This window comes from Lycium ferocissimum, chromosome 8, assembly GCF_029784015.1.
Source record: "Lycium ferocissimum isolate CSIRO_LF1 chromosome 8, AGI_CSIRO_Lferr_CH_V1, whole genome shotgun sequence".
NCBI classification, from domain to species: domain Eukaryota; kingdom Viridiplantae; phylum Streptophyta; class Magnoliopsida; order Solanales; family Solanaceae; genus Lycium; species Lycium ferocissimum.
In genome coordinates, this window is record NC_081349.1 from 17,587,778 (window position 1) to 17,605,471 (window position 17,694).

A 17,694-nucleotide genomic window follows, 5' to 3' on the forward strand; every position below is an offset into this window, starting at 1 on the left:
TATCTCTTTTTTTAAGCTGTTAATATAATTGGAAACAAATAATACGTGAAAATTTCTTTAAGGTCAATACTGCAAAGGTAATACCAATCGTTATAGAGTGTTCATATTTTCCTGTAAATACTCATTTTGAACCTATTTAAATGAATTAAATAGCAAATCTTCCCTGCATAGCTTTATATACACACAAGTTTGTTTTGAACGCTTCAATTCCTTCCAAATGGAATACAATTAAAGAGTCATTACACAGAACTTGAATAGCACTATTTTTCCTTCTTTTTATTTAGCCCAAAAAGGTTACTAATGCACAAATCTATTAGAATGTGCCCTCTTTCACACATGCTTTATTAGTTTGATGATCCTCATTTTGGACTATAAATAAGTAATCAAGTTCATCAGTCACACGAATTACCAAGATTTAGAGAAAATTGACTTACCAAGATCAAGAGAAAATGTGAGATGCAAATCGACTTTCTTGTTACTTTTTAATATATTGTCAATGCACATAACCTAAACTCATAATTTCATATAGTAGTGTTGGATAATAACCTACAAAAGATGGTAAGTGACCTATTACTGAGAAATTGCATTAAAAATAGCTCAAGCAGGGGAGATCACTGATAGGCCTTCCCTATTGCAAGTCCTCCCCTTTTCACGACCTCAATTATGGCTTACAAAATTTGATCTTACAATTTTTCACATATATCCTTGCATTACTTTAACTGTTAAAGTAATGTAGAAAATTTAATTACAATATGCTAAATTTGAAGATGGTCTATATGATGGCATATATTCTGTGTTACAGTCATAAAAAAATTACACCCACATCACATTTTTATTAACTTTTTAAAGTCTAGCTCACAACAATGTTCACAATAGCTGTGGCAAAATGCAGTGCTTCTTTATGGGCAAGATAAATCCAACATTAGGTTTTATTTAGCGACAGAATAAATAGAGCTTATAGAGTCATAAGTGAACTACTACATCTCCCAAATTGGAACTTTATTCATATTGTAAAGCCAAATTCATTGCAACATTCAGGGAATAAGCTAAATATATGTTCCATATTTGTAAAAATAAGTTTCTCCTACAATTTCTAATAATCATAAATAACTGACAGACAACCCTGCTCAGTTTGATGTTTGGTAAACATTTATTCCATGGCAATAATTGGCACATCCCTCTTCCCGTCTTCTAATGAGTCCCATGTTTAGGTGTAAGTTTATGACTCAATTTTGGTGCATCCTTCGGAGCCAAACGTGACTTAGTGATTATCTTGCTTGTTGGACTGAGAAGGCTATTTGGTTTTGTAACAGTAGATTTAGGTGCCAATTGTGTGTTAGGAGAAAACTTTCTTGTTGATTTGGGTGCAAGTTTGGGATTCACCTTTTGTTTATAAGTGATTGGAGCTATCTGTGGAGAAACAACATGAGATCCAACTTTAGGTCTTACTAGGAAAAACTTAGACCCATGCTTTTTAGTAGGCTTTGGTGATGGTTTTGGAGAAAGACTTTGTTTACTTATTGGGATTTGAGGAGCCAAATGTGTTGGATAATATTTTCGTGGTGTAGGCCTAGGAGCAAGTTTAGATTGGATGGAGATGGTTTTGTAACCTTAGTGGTTGAATGAGGAATTGGCTTTGAAGAAAACACATGAGAATGAGGAGCCAAGATTGAGTTAGATGTGTGCCTTGATTGTGGAGAAATATCTTGTTTAATTGAGCTTTTAGGAGCCAAATGTGATGGAAGAGGTTTATTTGGTGAAGGTCTAGGAGAAACTTTAGGTTTAGAAAGAGGATATACTATATCTATCTTAGGGATTGAATGTGCGGAATGTGGATTTTCTAAGGCACTCTTAGGAGCTAATTGAGAAATATGTTGTGATTTTGGGATCTCATGTTTTGGGCTTGGTGTAGGAGATAAGGAGAATGCAATTTCCAGTGAAATTGCAAATGCGGAGAGAAACAAAGCTGCAAAGACGGAAAGATTGTAAAACTTTACCATTTTGCTTTACTAAAATGTTTCTTGTAATGGCTATATTGGAATGTTATGACTTATGTGTCATATTTATAGGTGGACTAATACATGAAGTGACTTTCGATTATGTCTAGATTAAACTCCCTTGAAATTGAATGAAGTAATTAATTAACTTTACTGTTCAATAAACAATGTACAATCATAAATGTTTGAAGGCTTTATTGATGAAATGAGTCGCAACGGACACCAATGCTTTGCGGGTGGGGGTGGGGACGTTTAATCGTTCCATTTTATGTATCTTACATGTCTTCTGCATATCATTCAATTTTATGTAAAACGAAAAAAGCACATGAAGAAAAAACTTACCCCGCGACAGAGGTAGCAACATAGAAAATAAGGCAAATAAGTTGATACAACAAGTTAAATTGCATTTAGCATTTACATTCAATTTAGAGCACTAGAAATAATAAAACGAAAAAAGAATGTTTGAAAAGAAAATCTCACCCATGTTGTGTTTGTGCATTACTGCACGGGCTACCCTTATTGTAGTAGTTTTACACGTGACTTATATTTGTGCATCTGGGCTCTATTTATTTGTGTTTTATTTCAGTTAATAAAGGTATGTCATTTTCTATAAGTGTGATATATGAATACCGTTTAACTAATAACCTTTTTTCAATTTGAATGTTGCTGTATTGGTACTGTGAACTGCCCAAGCTATTTCCCATTTAATAATAAACTAGTGTGACTGATAACATACTTTTGAGTCAAACTATTTCATCTCTTTTTTCAATCGGTCAATATAATTGAGAATATGTAATTGGTGAGAATTTCTTTAAAGTCAATGCTGCAAATTAATTACTCATTATTCAACTTATTTAAATGAATTAAACAGCAAATCTTCCCTGCATAACTTTATATAGAGTTAATTCTCTAGATGATCATTCAAGTAATGGAGGATATTTTTAGCCCTTTTCTCAAAGTAGAGGGGCATTTTTGACCCTTTTCCCTTTAACTTACTATCTTCGTTACCTTGATAATTTCACGATTTTTAAACTCTTACAAAGTCGTTGTTGCATGATAATGGATTTTCAACAGCACTCAATTGAATATACAATATTGTCCGGCAGTAGCTTACCCCTAGACAGATGAATTAAGCAATGGCTAAATAACCCCGTAGTATAATATATTTGATTGGGACAAAAAGCTAGACTTGAAAAATGGCTTAATAAAAAGTATGGTTGATTTCTTTGCTGCTTTTTAACCGGGTCATATTTGGTTAGGTATAAAATTTGAATTTGATTGACTGAATTTGATGAGTTAAATAGGTATATTATTAAAAAAAAAAAAAATAAGGGGGGCTTAAATTGTTATTTTGAACGCTTCAATTCCTTCCGTATGGAATACACTTAAAGAGTCATTACACTACTACCACACTTTTCTATTAGAACATTTCACAGAACTTGAATAACACTATTTTTCCTTCTTTTTATTTAACTAAAAAAAGTTACTGATGCACAAAGCTATTAAAATGCAGAGGCAGGCCTACAGTAGCTGGTGTGGTTCTCGAGAACCCACACCCGCTACCGTAGGTTCTATTTTTATGTTGTAAAGTATAGAGGAGTATAAGTATTTTCGTGTGGAACCCATAACTAAAACGCTGGATGGTTCCATGGCAAAGGACGGACAACCAAAGAGGATTTCGCCTAGGTGGTTGTGGGATCGATTCCCGCTAGGCAAAAAAAATCAATTTGCTTTCTTTGGCTTCTAAAAAGCAACAGCCATCAAACAAAGCCATCAAACAAAAAACACAGACCCAACAAATTAAAACAGTAACCCACGTTTTATTCTTCTTTTATTTTAAAAAAAAAAAAATTAATTACAAAGTCAACTAAAAAGAATCAGCCAATAAATTATTACTTTACCCAAATCCCAATATCTCAAATTAAATTTGAAACCAAAACAAATGAGAAATATGAAAAGCTAGGGTTAAAAAATAGCTTCTCTTCTATTATTCTACAGAGTATAAAAAAAACCCTGAATCCTCATTTCTCATTTTGTTTCTCTCCCAAAGCTCAAGAGTCAAGGCTTAACCTCATTCTCATCTCCAATTCTCCAGAGTCCATACTATTCTCCTCCTGCATCATCTACATCAGGAGTAAGTTTATTTTTTCTTTGTCTATTTAAAGTATTTCTTCTTTTATTATTGTTGTGTAGATTGTGACATTCTATGATTGTGATTGTTGTGTAGATTGTGACATTGTGATCAATATTGCGATTACTTTCTATTTCACATATCATAGTAAATATTGTGCATATTGTGACATTCTGTGATAAGGTTGCAAAGCTCATATTTGGTCCTAGAATGTGATTTGTTTTTATTTTTTTTATTTTTTATTTTTATATTTAAATAGGTTGAAATTGTCAAGTGAGAGATATGATCACAAAAATTTTCAAGCCTCAAACCACTTCAGATTCTCCTCCGCTAAGCTAGAGTCAATGTCCAGTTATTCACAACGTCGATGAAGCCAATCCTTCTCGACCATCAGGTAAAGACAAGATGTTGGATTTGGGTCCTCTTGAATCCGATCCTGCTAAAAGAAAACAAATTGCATCTTATTCTCCTAATCGACGTGATAGAGTGAGGAGATATTACATTAACAAGGGGCCATGCAAAACCTAGTGATTGTTTTGTTTTTCCAATAACATATTTTGGTGGAAAACCACGTTCTTGTCATTCTGATTGGTTTGACACTTCATATTCTGGATGCTTAGAATATAACAATGAAAAAAAATGCAGCTTTTTGCTTATGTTATTACTTGTTTAGAAATGAGACGAGAGGACATGGAAAACAAATAGGCGATCCTTTCACAGTGGATGGTTTCAGAAGTTGGAATAAGGGTTTAGAAAGACTTAATAAACATGTGGGTGAAGTGAAAAGTGTTCATTATCGGTGTTTCAAGATGATAGATTTAGATAATCAAGCACAATCTATTCTAACTTGTTTTGACCAGGAAAATGAGGAAAGTAAAGGAAAATATCGGGTTCGCTTGAATGCTTCGATTGATGTTGCAAGGTTTCTTTTAAAAGAAGGAATGCCCTTTCGAGGCCATGATGAGAGTGAAACTTCTGCAAAAAGAGGAAACTTTTTAGATCTCTTAAAGTGGTATACGGATAAGACTGGAGATGTGAAACAAGTTGTGTTAGAAAATGCTCCACAAAATGACATCATGATTTGTCCAAGTATCCAAAAAGACATTGTGAGTTCTTGTGCAAAAGAAACAGTGAAAGCAATTGTTGAAGACTTAAATGGGGATTACTTTGGTATATTACTTGATGAGTCTAAAGATGTTTCTCATAAAGAACAATGGCTCTTAGTCTGCACTAATTGAGCGATTCCTTAGTGTTGTTCATGTTAAAAATACATCTGCACGATCATTGAAAGACGCGATATATTCTTTACTTTTAGAACATTATTTGAGTTAATCTCAAATTCGGAGACAAGGTTATGATGGAGCTAGTAACATGCAGGGAGAAATCAATGGTCTTAAAACTTTGATTATGAAATATTCTCCGTCGGCATATTGCACATATTGCTTTGCTCATCAATTGCAATTGACTCTTGTAGCTATTGCAAAGAAGCATCATGATGTAGATCAATTTTTTGATATTCTTGCTAATGTTTTGAATGTTTTTTTAAGCGTAGGGAGATGCTTAGAGACGATCAAGCAGAAAAATTAAAGAAACTACTAGTGCTCGGTGAAGTTCATACAGGAAGTGGATTGAATCAAGAACTTGGACTCCAAAGGGCAGGGGATACACGTTGGAGTTCTCATTTTAAGACAAAGGCGTAACTTTATTAGTTTATTCTCCTCAATTATTCATGTACTGGAGTTCTTGCTAAGGAGGGTTCAAATTATCAAGAGAGATCATCGGCAAAATGTTTAGTAGATGACATAAGATCTTATGACTTTGTGTATACATTGCATTTGATGTTGAAAGTGTTGGCAATTACACATGATTTGAATATGGCCTTTCAAAGAAAAGATTAAGATATCGCAAGTGCGATGAACCTTGTTGGTTTCACAAAGAGACAATTGCAATCTATGAGAGAGTCTAAATGGAATTCTTTGGTAACAGATGTCTCTTCATTTTGTGTCAAGCATGATATTGTGATCCCTGTAATGGATAAGAACTATGCTCTTTGAAAATCAAAGCACAAAAGCTCAAGTGTTAAATATTCTCACCATTTGTGTGTAGAAGTTTTGATACTGTTATTGATTTGCAACTTGCAAAGCTTAACAATCGTTTTGATGAAGTTAATGCTGATCTACTTCTTGGTATGGCTACTTTGAGTCCAGATAATTCTTTTGCAAATTATGATAAAGAGAGGATTATGAAACTTGCTACACATTATCGTGTTTTCATGCTTGAGGATCTTAGTTTTGAGCTTGACAACTATATTGATTATGTGTGAGAAGTGAACAATGCTTTCTCTAACTTGAAAAGACTTGGAGATCTTTCAGAGACATTAGTTAAAACAAATTTTCACAAGACTTGGAGACTTATTTATTTGCTTGTGAAGTTGAGCTTAATATTACTGTCTCTACTGCAACGGTGGAAAGAGCTTTTTCTTCGACGAAGTGTATTAAAAATGACTTCCGTAGCAGAATTGGTGATGAATTTTTGAATGATTGTTTAGTTTGTTATATAGACAATGAGGTATTTGAAAGTGTACCTAATGAAGCAATCATTGATCATTTTCAAAAGATGGTTGTACGTCGAGTAAAATTGTAATGATAATGTGATTTGCTACTTTTTATTTATATAAAGGATTTCAATTTTTCAAAGATGTCCGAAAGCTATAATAGATGTTAGCTTTGTATTGTTTTGTAATGTCAATTGTTCAGTGTTAGTATAAGGGACTTCTTGTTCTTGCGATTGTTGGATCTAGTTCTAGTTAGTTGATTCTGATTTGCAATTTTCATTATTTTTTCAATTTTGAGTTTTACTAACCATATTTCACGATTACTGAAGTTTATTACTTTCAAAGTAGTAGTTTTGTGAAAGTAGTAATTTTGTTAGTTTGGAGTGAGAGACATGGCATTTTTGGCAACCCTTGCTGCAGTACAGTTCAGTACCAACATCAAAGGCCTAGCTGAAATCTCCATTGCTGGAACTAAGCTTCATCTTAAAAATATGGTGACAAGAGTGTATACTTTGATTTAGAGGAATTGGGCAACACCACTGGCCAGTGGGACTTGTATGGATCAGAGTAAGTAAATTAGTTGTTACCTTCTTCAAGATACCCTTAAATATTGACAAGAAGAAGTTATTTTATTAAGCTGCTTAATCAGCGAATTGGACTTGGTTACTTCTCTCGTTTCTTTTTCCGGAATGCTGTGATTTACTTGTGGGACTACAATAGGTATGTTGTAAATTTTTTTTTGGGAACCCACAACCTTAAAATTCTGGATCCGCCTCTGTTAAAATGTGCACTCTTTTGCACAGGCTTTATTAGTTTAATAATCCTCATCTTGAACTATAAATAAGTAATCAAGTTCAACAGTAACACCAAATCACCAAGAGAAAATGTGAGATGCAAATAGACTTTCTTGTTTTAATATGTTGTCAGTGTTTATAACTTAAACTCAAAATTTCATATAGATGTGACACATAATAATATATAAAAGACGGTAATTGACCTACTACAGAGAGATTACATTAGAAATAGCTTAAACAGAGGAATTAAATAGGGAGATCATTGATAGGCCTTCCCAATTGCAAGCCCTATCCTTTTCAAGACCTTAATTATAGACTTATAAAGTTTGATCTTACAGTTTCTCACATATATGCTTGCATTACTTTAACTGTCAGGACTCGTTTGATACAGGGATAAGGATAAATAATCCTGGAATTATATTTGAGATGAATTTATCCCACGTTTGGTTGGGATAAAATGGTGGTATAACTAATTCCGGGATTAGTTATCCTGGGATTGTAGTATTATTTTACCCTTGTGCGAGATTACTTATCCCGGAATTGTAGTGTTATTTTATCCCTGTAAGAGGGTGGAATAAATAATCCCAGGATAAGTTATCTTGGGATAACTTGTTTCCAACCAAACAACCCTTGATGTAATAAAGAATTTAATTACAATATGCTAAATTTGAAGATGGTCTATGATGACACATTTCTGTATTACAAGTAAAAAAAAAATTGCATACACATCACATTTTTATTAACTTTTTGAACGCCTAGCTCACAACAACGTTCACATAATAGCTCTGTGTCACGACCCAATTTACAAGCCGTGAAGGCACTAACTCCCTCGAGTCAGTAAGTCATCCAGAACCCCATTTAAAGGTGTAAATAAGTATTAAGCGCGGAAATAAGCATACGAATTTAAGCCTTTATAATCATGAAAAAGTGAATAAGTAATATAACTCCTAAAACCTGGTGTCACTAGTACAAGAATTTCTAAGTTTCGATACAAGTCTAAAGTAATACAAAATACATTGTCCGAATACAAAAGACAAAAAGACAAAAAATGGAAGAGAATTCGGTGCTACAGATCTGGTAGCTTCTCCTGACTCTCCAAAACAGTCTCTGCCTCAGCCGATTGAGCCTCCTCAAAGGCCATCAGCACAGATATCAAATCTGCACACAAAAGGGTGCAGCAAGTGTAGCGTGAGTACAAAATCAACGGATACTCAGCATGCATCGTTGACCGGCCCGATCTAGACCGGAGATGAGGACTAGTCTACGAATAGCCATCACTACACTTAACCGCCATTAGTCCACAGTAATATTAATTGAATAAATCATCTTAACCTCAGGTTATAAGCCTATGTGAGAGCTTCTAATCCACAAGTGCCTCAGTTAGCCTATGAGCATATAACTCTTCTATCCGTCATATACATAAATTTGCACTTAAGCATAAATCAAACAACAACTCAAGTAAATCACAATCAAGGAGTCAATGGTATGATATGATATGCATTATTAGCCACTCCGCACATAGCATGAGCTGACTTCTTTCGTTCACTTCCTTATCATACGTTTCCACAGTCTTTATCATTAATCTTTCCATCAAGATAATCACAAATCCGGCAAAGACCTTGGATTTTCATCAATCTTTCCATTGGAACCATATCACGATGTCACAAAAATATATAATGAAATACATGTATAAGTGATGAACACGACAATAATCATAAGAGGTGAATAATCAACAATATTCGAAATCAGCAATCAATATCAGTCATCAACATTAATCAAACAATGAAGGATGTATGTAATGCAATGCAATGCCATGCAATGCAAGGCCTTTGTTTCCACTTCCCGATATACACACGCTCGGATATTAACGAATCGTGACCCATGGGGGGCTCATGAGGCCCATATATCACCGCTCCAAAAAATCATCGGATCACGGACCGCTCCGGTAGCAACCTCGGACCACGGTTTCCACATATCATATCTCAAGTACCTATCACAGCCGACCGGACCCATTTGTCAACGGAACGCGCTAAGGCATCATCACTCATCCAGAACAAGATCCCATCGGAATCACAATCATATCCTCAAATCGTATGCATGAATACATACAACGTATGAATATGGCATACATCAAGTCAAGAACAGGCATAGCATGGAATCCATTCTTATGTTTACAATATCATAAAGGCTTCACTTTTTTGCTTCCTTTTTACTTTAACGAGGATATATGAGTGATATGCATACAAACAGACAAAACAGGCAATAATAATAAGAGACATAAAGTATGGGCATCAGATCCAAAGGATTGTACTATTCTATCAGCTAGTGCCCAAAGCATGGCATTCAGACCAACTATACAATTAAAATTGCACAAATGGCCATAACATGATGACCAGTATCCAATACTAGTGCTCGTCACCTCACGAGTATCGGAACCCCCCTTAATTAACCCAAATCCCTCTTAATAGTCATTTTAACTAAACAGAACGTTCTAAGAAAAGTGCAAGGTCTCAACATGCCTGAAAAGTAGAAGTCCGAAGCTCAACGATCTCCATGCGGCCTCCTTCCTTCTTCAAATCCTCCAAACAATCCCAAACTGATCAAATATAGGTTATATGTTAGAACACAAGTCTATTAATACCCATAATGCTATATATAAATCCAATTCCGAAATTAAACCCAAAATTAGGATTTTCAGACCTAAAAGGGCAAAATAGTAAATTGGGCCTAGAATCACGTTCCTCATGCTTAATATTACTCACAAACAAAAATCATCCAAAAACAAGTACAAATTCATGCTCAATTATCAATTTTCCCATTTTCCAATTTGGGTTCAAAACCCTTCACTTAACCTCTTAAAATTCCACTTTCTATGCATGGGTTAATGATCCTAATTAACAAAATAATCATAAATCATGAATTAGAGAACTTATCCACTGATTTTCTCTTGAAACCCTTCACTTTTGCTCCACAATCACTCTTCGTCTTGGGGTTTTAGAATTGGAATGACTTAAGGAAGAAGACACTTAAAATATATATTCTACCCAGCGATCTTGAGCACCTACGCACTTACTCTCGCACCTGCACACTTACTCTCGCATCTGCGTATCCGCACTAGCGAAACTCTCACAAATATCTAAGGCCTCGCAGTGGTGAAGCTCGGCTCGCGGCTACGCACACGCACTTGCAGAAAGTCCTTCACCGGGCCGGGCCTGGACTAAGTCCACCAGACCTCGCTCCTGCGGGCCTTCACTCATTGGAGAGCATCCGCAGGGGCGAGACCCTATATGCACCTGCGCGTACACCAGAACAGGTAAAAACTGGTTTTGACTCTCTCAACCTGAATCCCGAGTCTCTCCCGGAACCTCCCCGAGACAAACCGAATATGCAGACACATGTAAAAACATGCTACGAACTTACTCGTGCACTCAAAATTCCCAAATGAGGTCTCGTTGACCAAGTCAACCCCGAATGGCCAAAAACTCACTTTCCAACCAAATGACTTAAACGCCTCCGAAACCCTTGGGAATCGAACCAAATACACCACCAGCCTATAATCGACATTTTGGAGCTAATGGAATCGATGAAATTCTTAAAAAGAAGTGTTTACCCTCGATGTTGACTTTCGTCAACCAAACACTTAAGAGTTTTCAAAAATCTCATTTCCTCAACCCAAACGCATTTCAACTACCTCGGGAAACCGTACCGACCAATCCCGCTAATCAAACATACTCAAACAAAGCTAGGAAAACGGTCAAGAGGGGTAAAGTAGTCAAAACGACCTAACGGGTCATTACACTGGGAAAATCTAGTGCTTAATTCTTTGCATCTTTTGGGGAAAGATAGATCAATCGAACATTCGGTTTTATTTAGTTACAATAAATACACAGAGCTTAGAGTTAAAAGTGATCTATGACACTTCCCAAATTGGAACTTTATTTATCATGTCATGCCAAATTTATTGCAATATTCAGAGAATAAGCTAAATAAATACTCCATACTCGAAAAAATAACTCTCTCCTACAATTTCTAATAATCAAATTAACAGAGAGATAACCCTGCTCAATTCAATGTTTGGTAATCATTAATTCCAGAGCAATAAATCAGCACATTCCTCTTCCCCTGTCTTCTAGTGAGTCCCATGTTTAGGTGTAAGTTTATGAGTCAAGTTTGGTGCTTCCATCGGAGCCAAATGTGACTTAGTGATAATCTTGCTTGTTGGACTGAGAAGGCTATTTGGTTTTGTAACAGTAGATTTGGGAGCCAAATGTGTATTAAGAGAAAACTTTCTTGTTGATTTGGCTGCAAGTTTGGGATTCACCTTTTGTTTATAAGTGATTGGAGTTGGCTGTGGAGAAACAATATGTTGCTTCTTTGCTTGTTTAGTGGTAAAATGAGATCCAACTTTAGGTCTTACTTGGAAAAACTTCGACCCATGGTTTCTAGTTGGCTTTGATGATGGTTTTGGAGAAAGAATTTGTTTACTTATTGAAATTTTAGGAGCCAAATGTGTTGGCAAATATTTTTTTGGTGTAGGCCTAGGAGCAAGTCTAGATTTAGAAGGAGATGTTTTTGTAACCTTAGTGGTTGAATGAATTGGCTTTGAAGAAAATACATGAGAATGAGGAGCCAAGATTGAGTTAGATGTGTACTTTTCAATTGGTTTTGGAGAAATATTTCGTTTAATTGAGCTTTTAGGAGCCATCTGACCCCAACTTGAATGGGACTGATCCGTAGTTATTGTTGAGCTTTTAGGAGCCAAATGTGAAGGAAGAGATTTATTTGGTGAAGGCTTAGGAGAAACTTTAGATTTAGAAAGCGGATATACTATTTCTACCTTAGGGATTGAATGTGGGGAAAGTGGATTTTCTAAGGCATTCTTAGGAGTTAAATGAGAAATATGTTGTGATGCTGGGATTTTATGTTTTGGGCTTGGTGTAGGAGATAAGGAGAGTACAATTTCAAATGAAGTTGCAAATTTGAAGAGAAACAAAGCTACAAAGATGGAAAAAATTGAAAATTTTGTCATTTTACTTTAGTATAAGATTTCTTGTAATGGCTGTGTTGCATTGTTATGACTTGTGTGTCATATTTATAGGTAGATTGATACTTGAAGTGGCTTCAACTAAGTCTAGATTAAACTCCCTTGGAATTTAATGAAGTTATTAAATAACTTTACAGTTCAGTAAGAAATGTACAATCATAAATGTTAAAGTCTGCCTTGGAATTTAATGAAGTTATTAACATTACGGTTCAATAAGAAATGTACAGTCATAAATGTTAAAAGTGTTTAGTAATGAAATGAGTTACAATGGACGCTAATAATTCGTTACGTATAATGTTGTTTTGGGCCTTTTCTTTTTCTTTTGAGGGTGGGTGGGGGGAGGGAGGGGGCCAAGTTAATGAAGAGCACTACCAAACTCTTGAAAAAATTATGACGAAGAAGGATATTCATGATATTTCGAGTGTGATCAAACAGCATGTACCATACCTATTTTCTTCGTACGGTACAAATTTTAAAGGGAAAAGCTTACCCTGTCAGTCTTTAGGGGCTGCACTTCAACTATTGCATGGTCGAGAAAATGGATATTTACTGTAGGCAATCTTCTCTTTACTGAAACTGTACGATATATACAAGTTTCATAAATACTGAAACTTTTATTTTCAAAATGATAGGCTAAAAAGTAAATTGTTTCGACTTTTACATACTGACAGTGTCAATTTCTTTTTACGCTTTTAGGTAACTTTTTTCAAAGTTTTAAGTCAAACTATTTCATCTCTTTTTGCAGTCCGTCAATATAATTGAGAATATATAATTCCTGAAAATCTCTTTAAAGTCAATGCTAATACCAATTGTTATAGAATGTTCATATTTTCCTATAAATACTCATTATTGAACTTATTTGAATGAATTAAATAGCAAATCTTCCCTGCATAGCTTCATATACATACAAAGTTTATTTTGAACGCTTCAATTCAATTCCTTCCGAATGGAATACACTTAAAGAGTCATTACACTACAGCGACACTTTCTTTTAGAACATTTCTCAGAACTTGCTATAACATTATTTTTCCTTCTTTTTATTTAACCAAAAAAAGTTACTAATGCACAAAGCTATTACAATGTGCGCTCTTTTGCACATGCTTTATTAGTTTAATAATCCTCATATAAATAAGTAATCAAGTTCATCGGTAAAACTGAATTACCAAGAGAAAATGTGATGGCAAATAGACTTTCTTGTTACTTTTTAATATACTGCTCATAATTTCATTTATACGTGACACATAATAACATACAAAAGATGGTAACTGACCTATTACAGAAAGATTGCATTGAAAATAGCTTAAGTAGAGGAATTAAATAGGGAGATCATTGATAGGCCTGCCCAATTGCAAGCCTTCCCCTTTTCACAACCTCAATTATGGCTTGCAAAGTTTGATCTTACAGTTTATCACATATATCCTTGTATTACTTTAATTGATAATGTAATAAAGAATTTTATTACAATATGCTAAATTTGAAGATGGTCTATGATGGCACATTTTCTGTGTTACAAATCACAAAAAATTGCATACACATCACATTGTTATTAACTTTTCGAATGCCTAGCTTACAATAACGTTCACATAATGGCTCCGGGAAAATATAGTGCTTAATTCTTTGCATCTTTTGGGGCAAGATAGATCAATCCAACATTAGGTTTTATTTAGTGACAAAAAATAAACAGAGCATATAGAGTTAAAAGTGATCTACGACACTTCCCAAATTGGAACTTTATTTATCTTGTGATGCCAAATTCATTGCAACATTCAGGGAATAAGCTAAATATATGCTCCATACTCGAAAAAATAACTCTCCTACAATTTCTAATAATCATAATTAACAGATAGATAACCCTGCCCAATTTGATGTTTGGTAATCACTAATTCCAGAGAAATAAATCAGCACATTCCTCTTTCCCTGTCTTCTAATGAGTCTCATGATTAGGTGTAAGTTTATGAGTCCATTTTGGTGCTTCCTTCGGAGCCAAAGGTGTCTTTGTGATAATCTTTCCTATTGGACTGAGAACAATAGTTGGTTTTGTAGCACTAGATTTGGGAGCCAAATGTGTGTTAAAAGAAAACTTTCTTGTTGATTTAGGTGCAAGTTTGGCATTCACCTTTTGTTTGTAAGTAATTGGAGCTAGCCGTGGAGAAAAAATATGTTGCTTCTTTGCTTGTTTAGTGGTAACATGAGATCCAACTTTAGGTCTAACTAGGAAAAACTTAGACCTATTGTTTCTAGTTGGCTTTGGTGATGGTTTTGGAGAAAGATTTTGTTTACTTATTGGGATTTTAGGAGCCAAATGTGTTGGATAATATTTTCTTGGTGCAAGCCTAGGAGCAAGCTTAGAAATAGAGTGAGGTGTTTTTGTCACCTTAGTGGTTGGATGAGGAATTTGCTTTGAATAAAACACATGAGAATGAGGAGCCAAGACTGAGTTAGATGTGTGCTTTGGGTTTGGAGATAGATTTTGTTTAATTGAGCTTTTAGGAGTCCGTTGACCCCAATTTGATAGCGACTGATGCATAGTTATTGTTGAACTTTTAGGAGCCAAATGTGATGGAAGAGGTTTATTTGGTGAAGGTTTAGGAGAAACTTTAGGTTCAGAAAGAGGATATATTGTTTCTACCTTAGGAATTGAATGTGGGGAATACGGATTTTCTAAGGCACTCTTAGGAGCTAATTGAGAAATATGTTATGACGTTGGAATCTTATGTTTTGGACTTGGTGTAGGAGATAAGGAGAGTGCAATGTCAAATGAAATTGCAAATGTGGAGAGAAACAAAGCTGCAAAGATGGAAAGATGGTAAAACTTTGCCATTTTGCCTTACTTTGTAATGGCTATATTGCAATGGTATGACTTATGTGTCATATTTATAGATGGACTAATACGTGAAGTGGCTCTCGATTAAGTATAGATTAAACTCCCTTGCAATTGAATGAAGTTATTAATTAACTTTACCGACGTTCAATAAGAAATGTACAATCATAAATGTTTGAAGGCTTTATTGATGAAATGAGTTACAATGGACACCAATAACTCGTTACATATAACTCTTTGGGGGGGTTGGGATTTCTTTTTCTTTGGGAGCGGAAACGTTTTATCGTTTTGTTTAATGTACCTTTACCCCCTGATAGAGATAGCAACTTAGAAAATAAAGTAAATAACCTAATACAACAGGTTAAATTGCATTGAGCAGTTACATTCAATTTAGAACACTGGGAATAATAAAATCAAAAAAGAATGTGGTAACTTATTAAAAAAAAAAAAGGAATCTTGCAAATGTGTGAAAAGAAATCTCACCCATGTTTGTGCATTAATGCACGGGCTACGCTACTAGTAGTTATATACGTGACTTATCTTTATGCATCTGGGCTTTGTGCATCTGGGCTCTATTTAATTCTGTTTATTTCAGTTAATAAAGGCATTTGCTGCATTTTCTATAAGCATGACATATGAATACAATTTAACTAATAACCCTTTTTCCAGTTTGAATGTTGTTGTATCGGTACTTCCAACTGCCCAAACAGCCAAACTGTTTCCTAATTTAATAAACTAGTATGACCGGTAACATCTTATTATTTTTTAGTCAAAATATTTCATCTCTTTTTTCAATCTGTCAATTTGATTGAGAATATATAATTCGTGGGAATTTCTTTAAAGTCAATGATGCAAAGCTAATACCAATCGTTATAGAATATTCATATTTTCCTATAAATACTCAATATTGAACTTATTTAAATGAATTAAATAGCAAATCTTCCCTGCATAGCTTTATATACATAAAAAAGTTTGTTTTGAACGCTTCAATTCCTTCCGAATGGAATACCCTTAAAAAAGAAAACGAATTACCAAGAGAAAATGTGATGCAAATAGACTTTCTTGTTACTTTTTAATATACTGTCAGTGCTTATAACTCAGACTTATATTTTCATATAGCTCCAACAAGTAATAACATATAAAAGATGGTAACTGACCTATTACAGAGATATTGCATTAAAACTAAGTTAAGCAGAGGAATTGAATAGGGAGATCACTGATAGGCCTTCCCAATTGCATGGCTTACAAAGTTTGATCTTACAGTTTCTCACATATATCCTTGCATAACTTTAACTGTTAATGTAACAAAAGAATTTAATAACAATATGCTAAACTTGAAGATGATCTATGATGGCACATTTTTTGTGTTACAAATAACAAAAAATTGCACATATCGCATTTTTATTAACTTTTAGAAAGCCAAGGTCACAGCAGCGTTCACATAATAGCTCTGGGAAAATATAATGTTTCTTTGCATCTCTAGGGGCAAGATAGATCAATCCATCATTCGGTTTTATTAAGTGACAAAAAATTAACAGAGCTTATAGAGTTAAAAGTGATCTATGACCCTTCCCAAATTGGAACTTTATTTATCTTGTAATGCCAAATTCATTTCAACATCCAGGGAATAAGTGAAATATATGCTCCATACTCGAAAAAATAACTCTCATACAATTTCTAATAATCATAATTAACAGATAGATAACCTTGCTCAATTTGATGTTTGGTAATCACTAATTCCAGAGCAATAAATCAGCACATTCCTCTCTCCCTGTCTTCTAATGAGTCCCATGATTAGGTGTAAGTTTATGAGTCCATTTTGGTGCTTCCTTCGGAGCCAAAGGTGTCTTTGTGATAATCTTTCCTATTGGACTGAGAACAATATTTGGTTTTGTAGCACTAGATTTGGGAGCCAAATGTGTGTTAAAAGAAAACTTTCTTGTTGATTTAGGTGCAAGTTTGGCATTCACCTTTTGTTTGTAAGTAATTGGAGCTAGCTGTGGAGAAAAAATATGTTGCTTCTTTGCTTGTTTAGTGGTAACATGAGATCCAACTTTAGGTCTAACTAGGAAAAATTTAGACCCATGATTTCTAGTGTGCTTTGGTGATGGTTTTGGAGAATGAATTCGTTTACTTATTGGGATTTTAGGTGCCAAATGTGTTGGAAAATATTTTCTTGGTGCAGGCCTAGGAGCAAGTTTAGAAATAGAGTGAGGAGTTTTTGTCACCTTAATGGTTGAGTGAGGAATTGGCTTTAAGGACACGTGAGAATGGGGAGCCAAGATTGAGTCAGATGTGCGTTTTTCAATAGGTTTTGGAGAAAGATTTTGTTTAATTGAGCTTTTAGGAGCCA

General features: G+C 34.6%; 2 protein-coding genes across 2 annotated transcripts; one reads left to right on the top strand and one right to left on the bottom strand.

Moving 5' to 3' along the window:
• Positions 1–5,499: 5,499 nt before the first annotated feature.
• On the top strand, positions 5,500–6,451 carry LOC132066087 (uncharacterized). Its single transcript, XM_059459474.1, has 3 exons — positions 5,500–5,625; positions 5,676–5,824; positions 6,235–6,451. The coding sequence occupies exons 1-3, from the start codon at positions 5,500–5,502 to the stop codon at positions 6,449–6,451; spliced, it is 492 nt and encodes a 163-aa protein (XP_059315457.1).
• A 5,154-nt stretch (positions 6,452–11,605) lies between these two features.
• On the bottom strand, positions 11,606–12,505 carry LOC132066088 (extensin-like). The gene has a single exon (XM_059459475.1). The coding sequence runs from the start codon at positions 12,503–12,505 to the stop codon at positions 11,606–11,608; it is 900 nt and encodes a 299-aa protein (XP_059315458.1).
• Between the last annotated feature and the right edge of the window lie 5,189 nt (positions 12,506–17,694).

What these genes read in the sequence shown, in the direction of transcription:
- LOC132066088 (XM_059459475.1), bottom strand. Translation starts at nt 12,505, where the DNA reads ATGACAAAATTTTCAATTTTTTCCATCTTTGTAGCTTTGTTTCTCTTC.
- LOC132066087 (XM_059459474.1), top strand. Translation starts at nt 5,500, where the DNA reads ATGCAGGGAGAAATCAATGGTCTTAAAACTTTGATTATGAAATATTCT. An exon ending in TTGCAAAGAAGCATCATGAT is followed by an intron (nt 5,626 to 5,675) that starts GTAGATCAATTT and finishes TGTTTTTTTAAG; the next exon opens with CGTAGGGAGATGCTTAGAGA. An exon ending in TCTCATTTTAAGACAAAGGC is followed by an intron (nt 5,825 to 6,234) that starts GTAACTTTATTA and finishes ATTTGTGTGTAG; the next exon opens with AAGTTTTGATACTGTTATTG.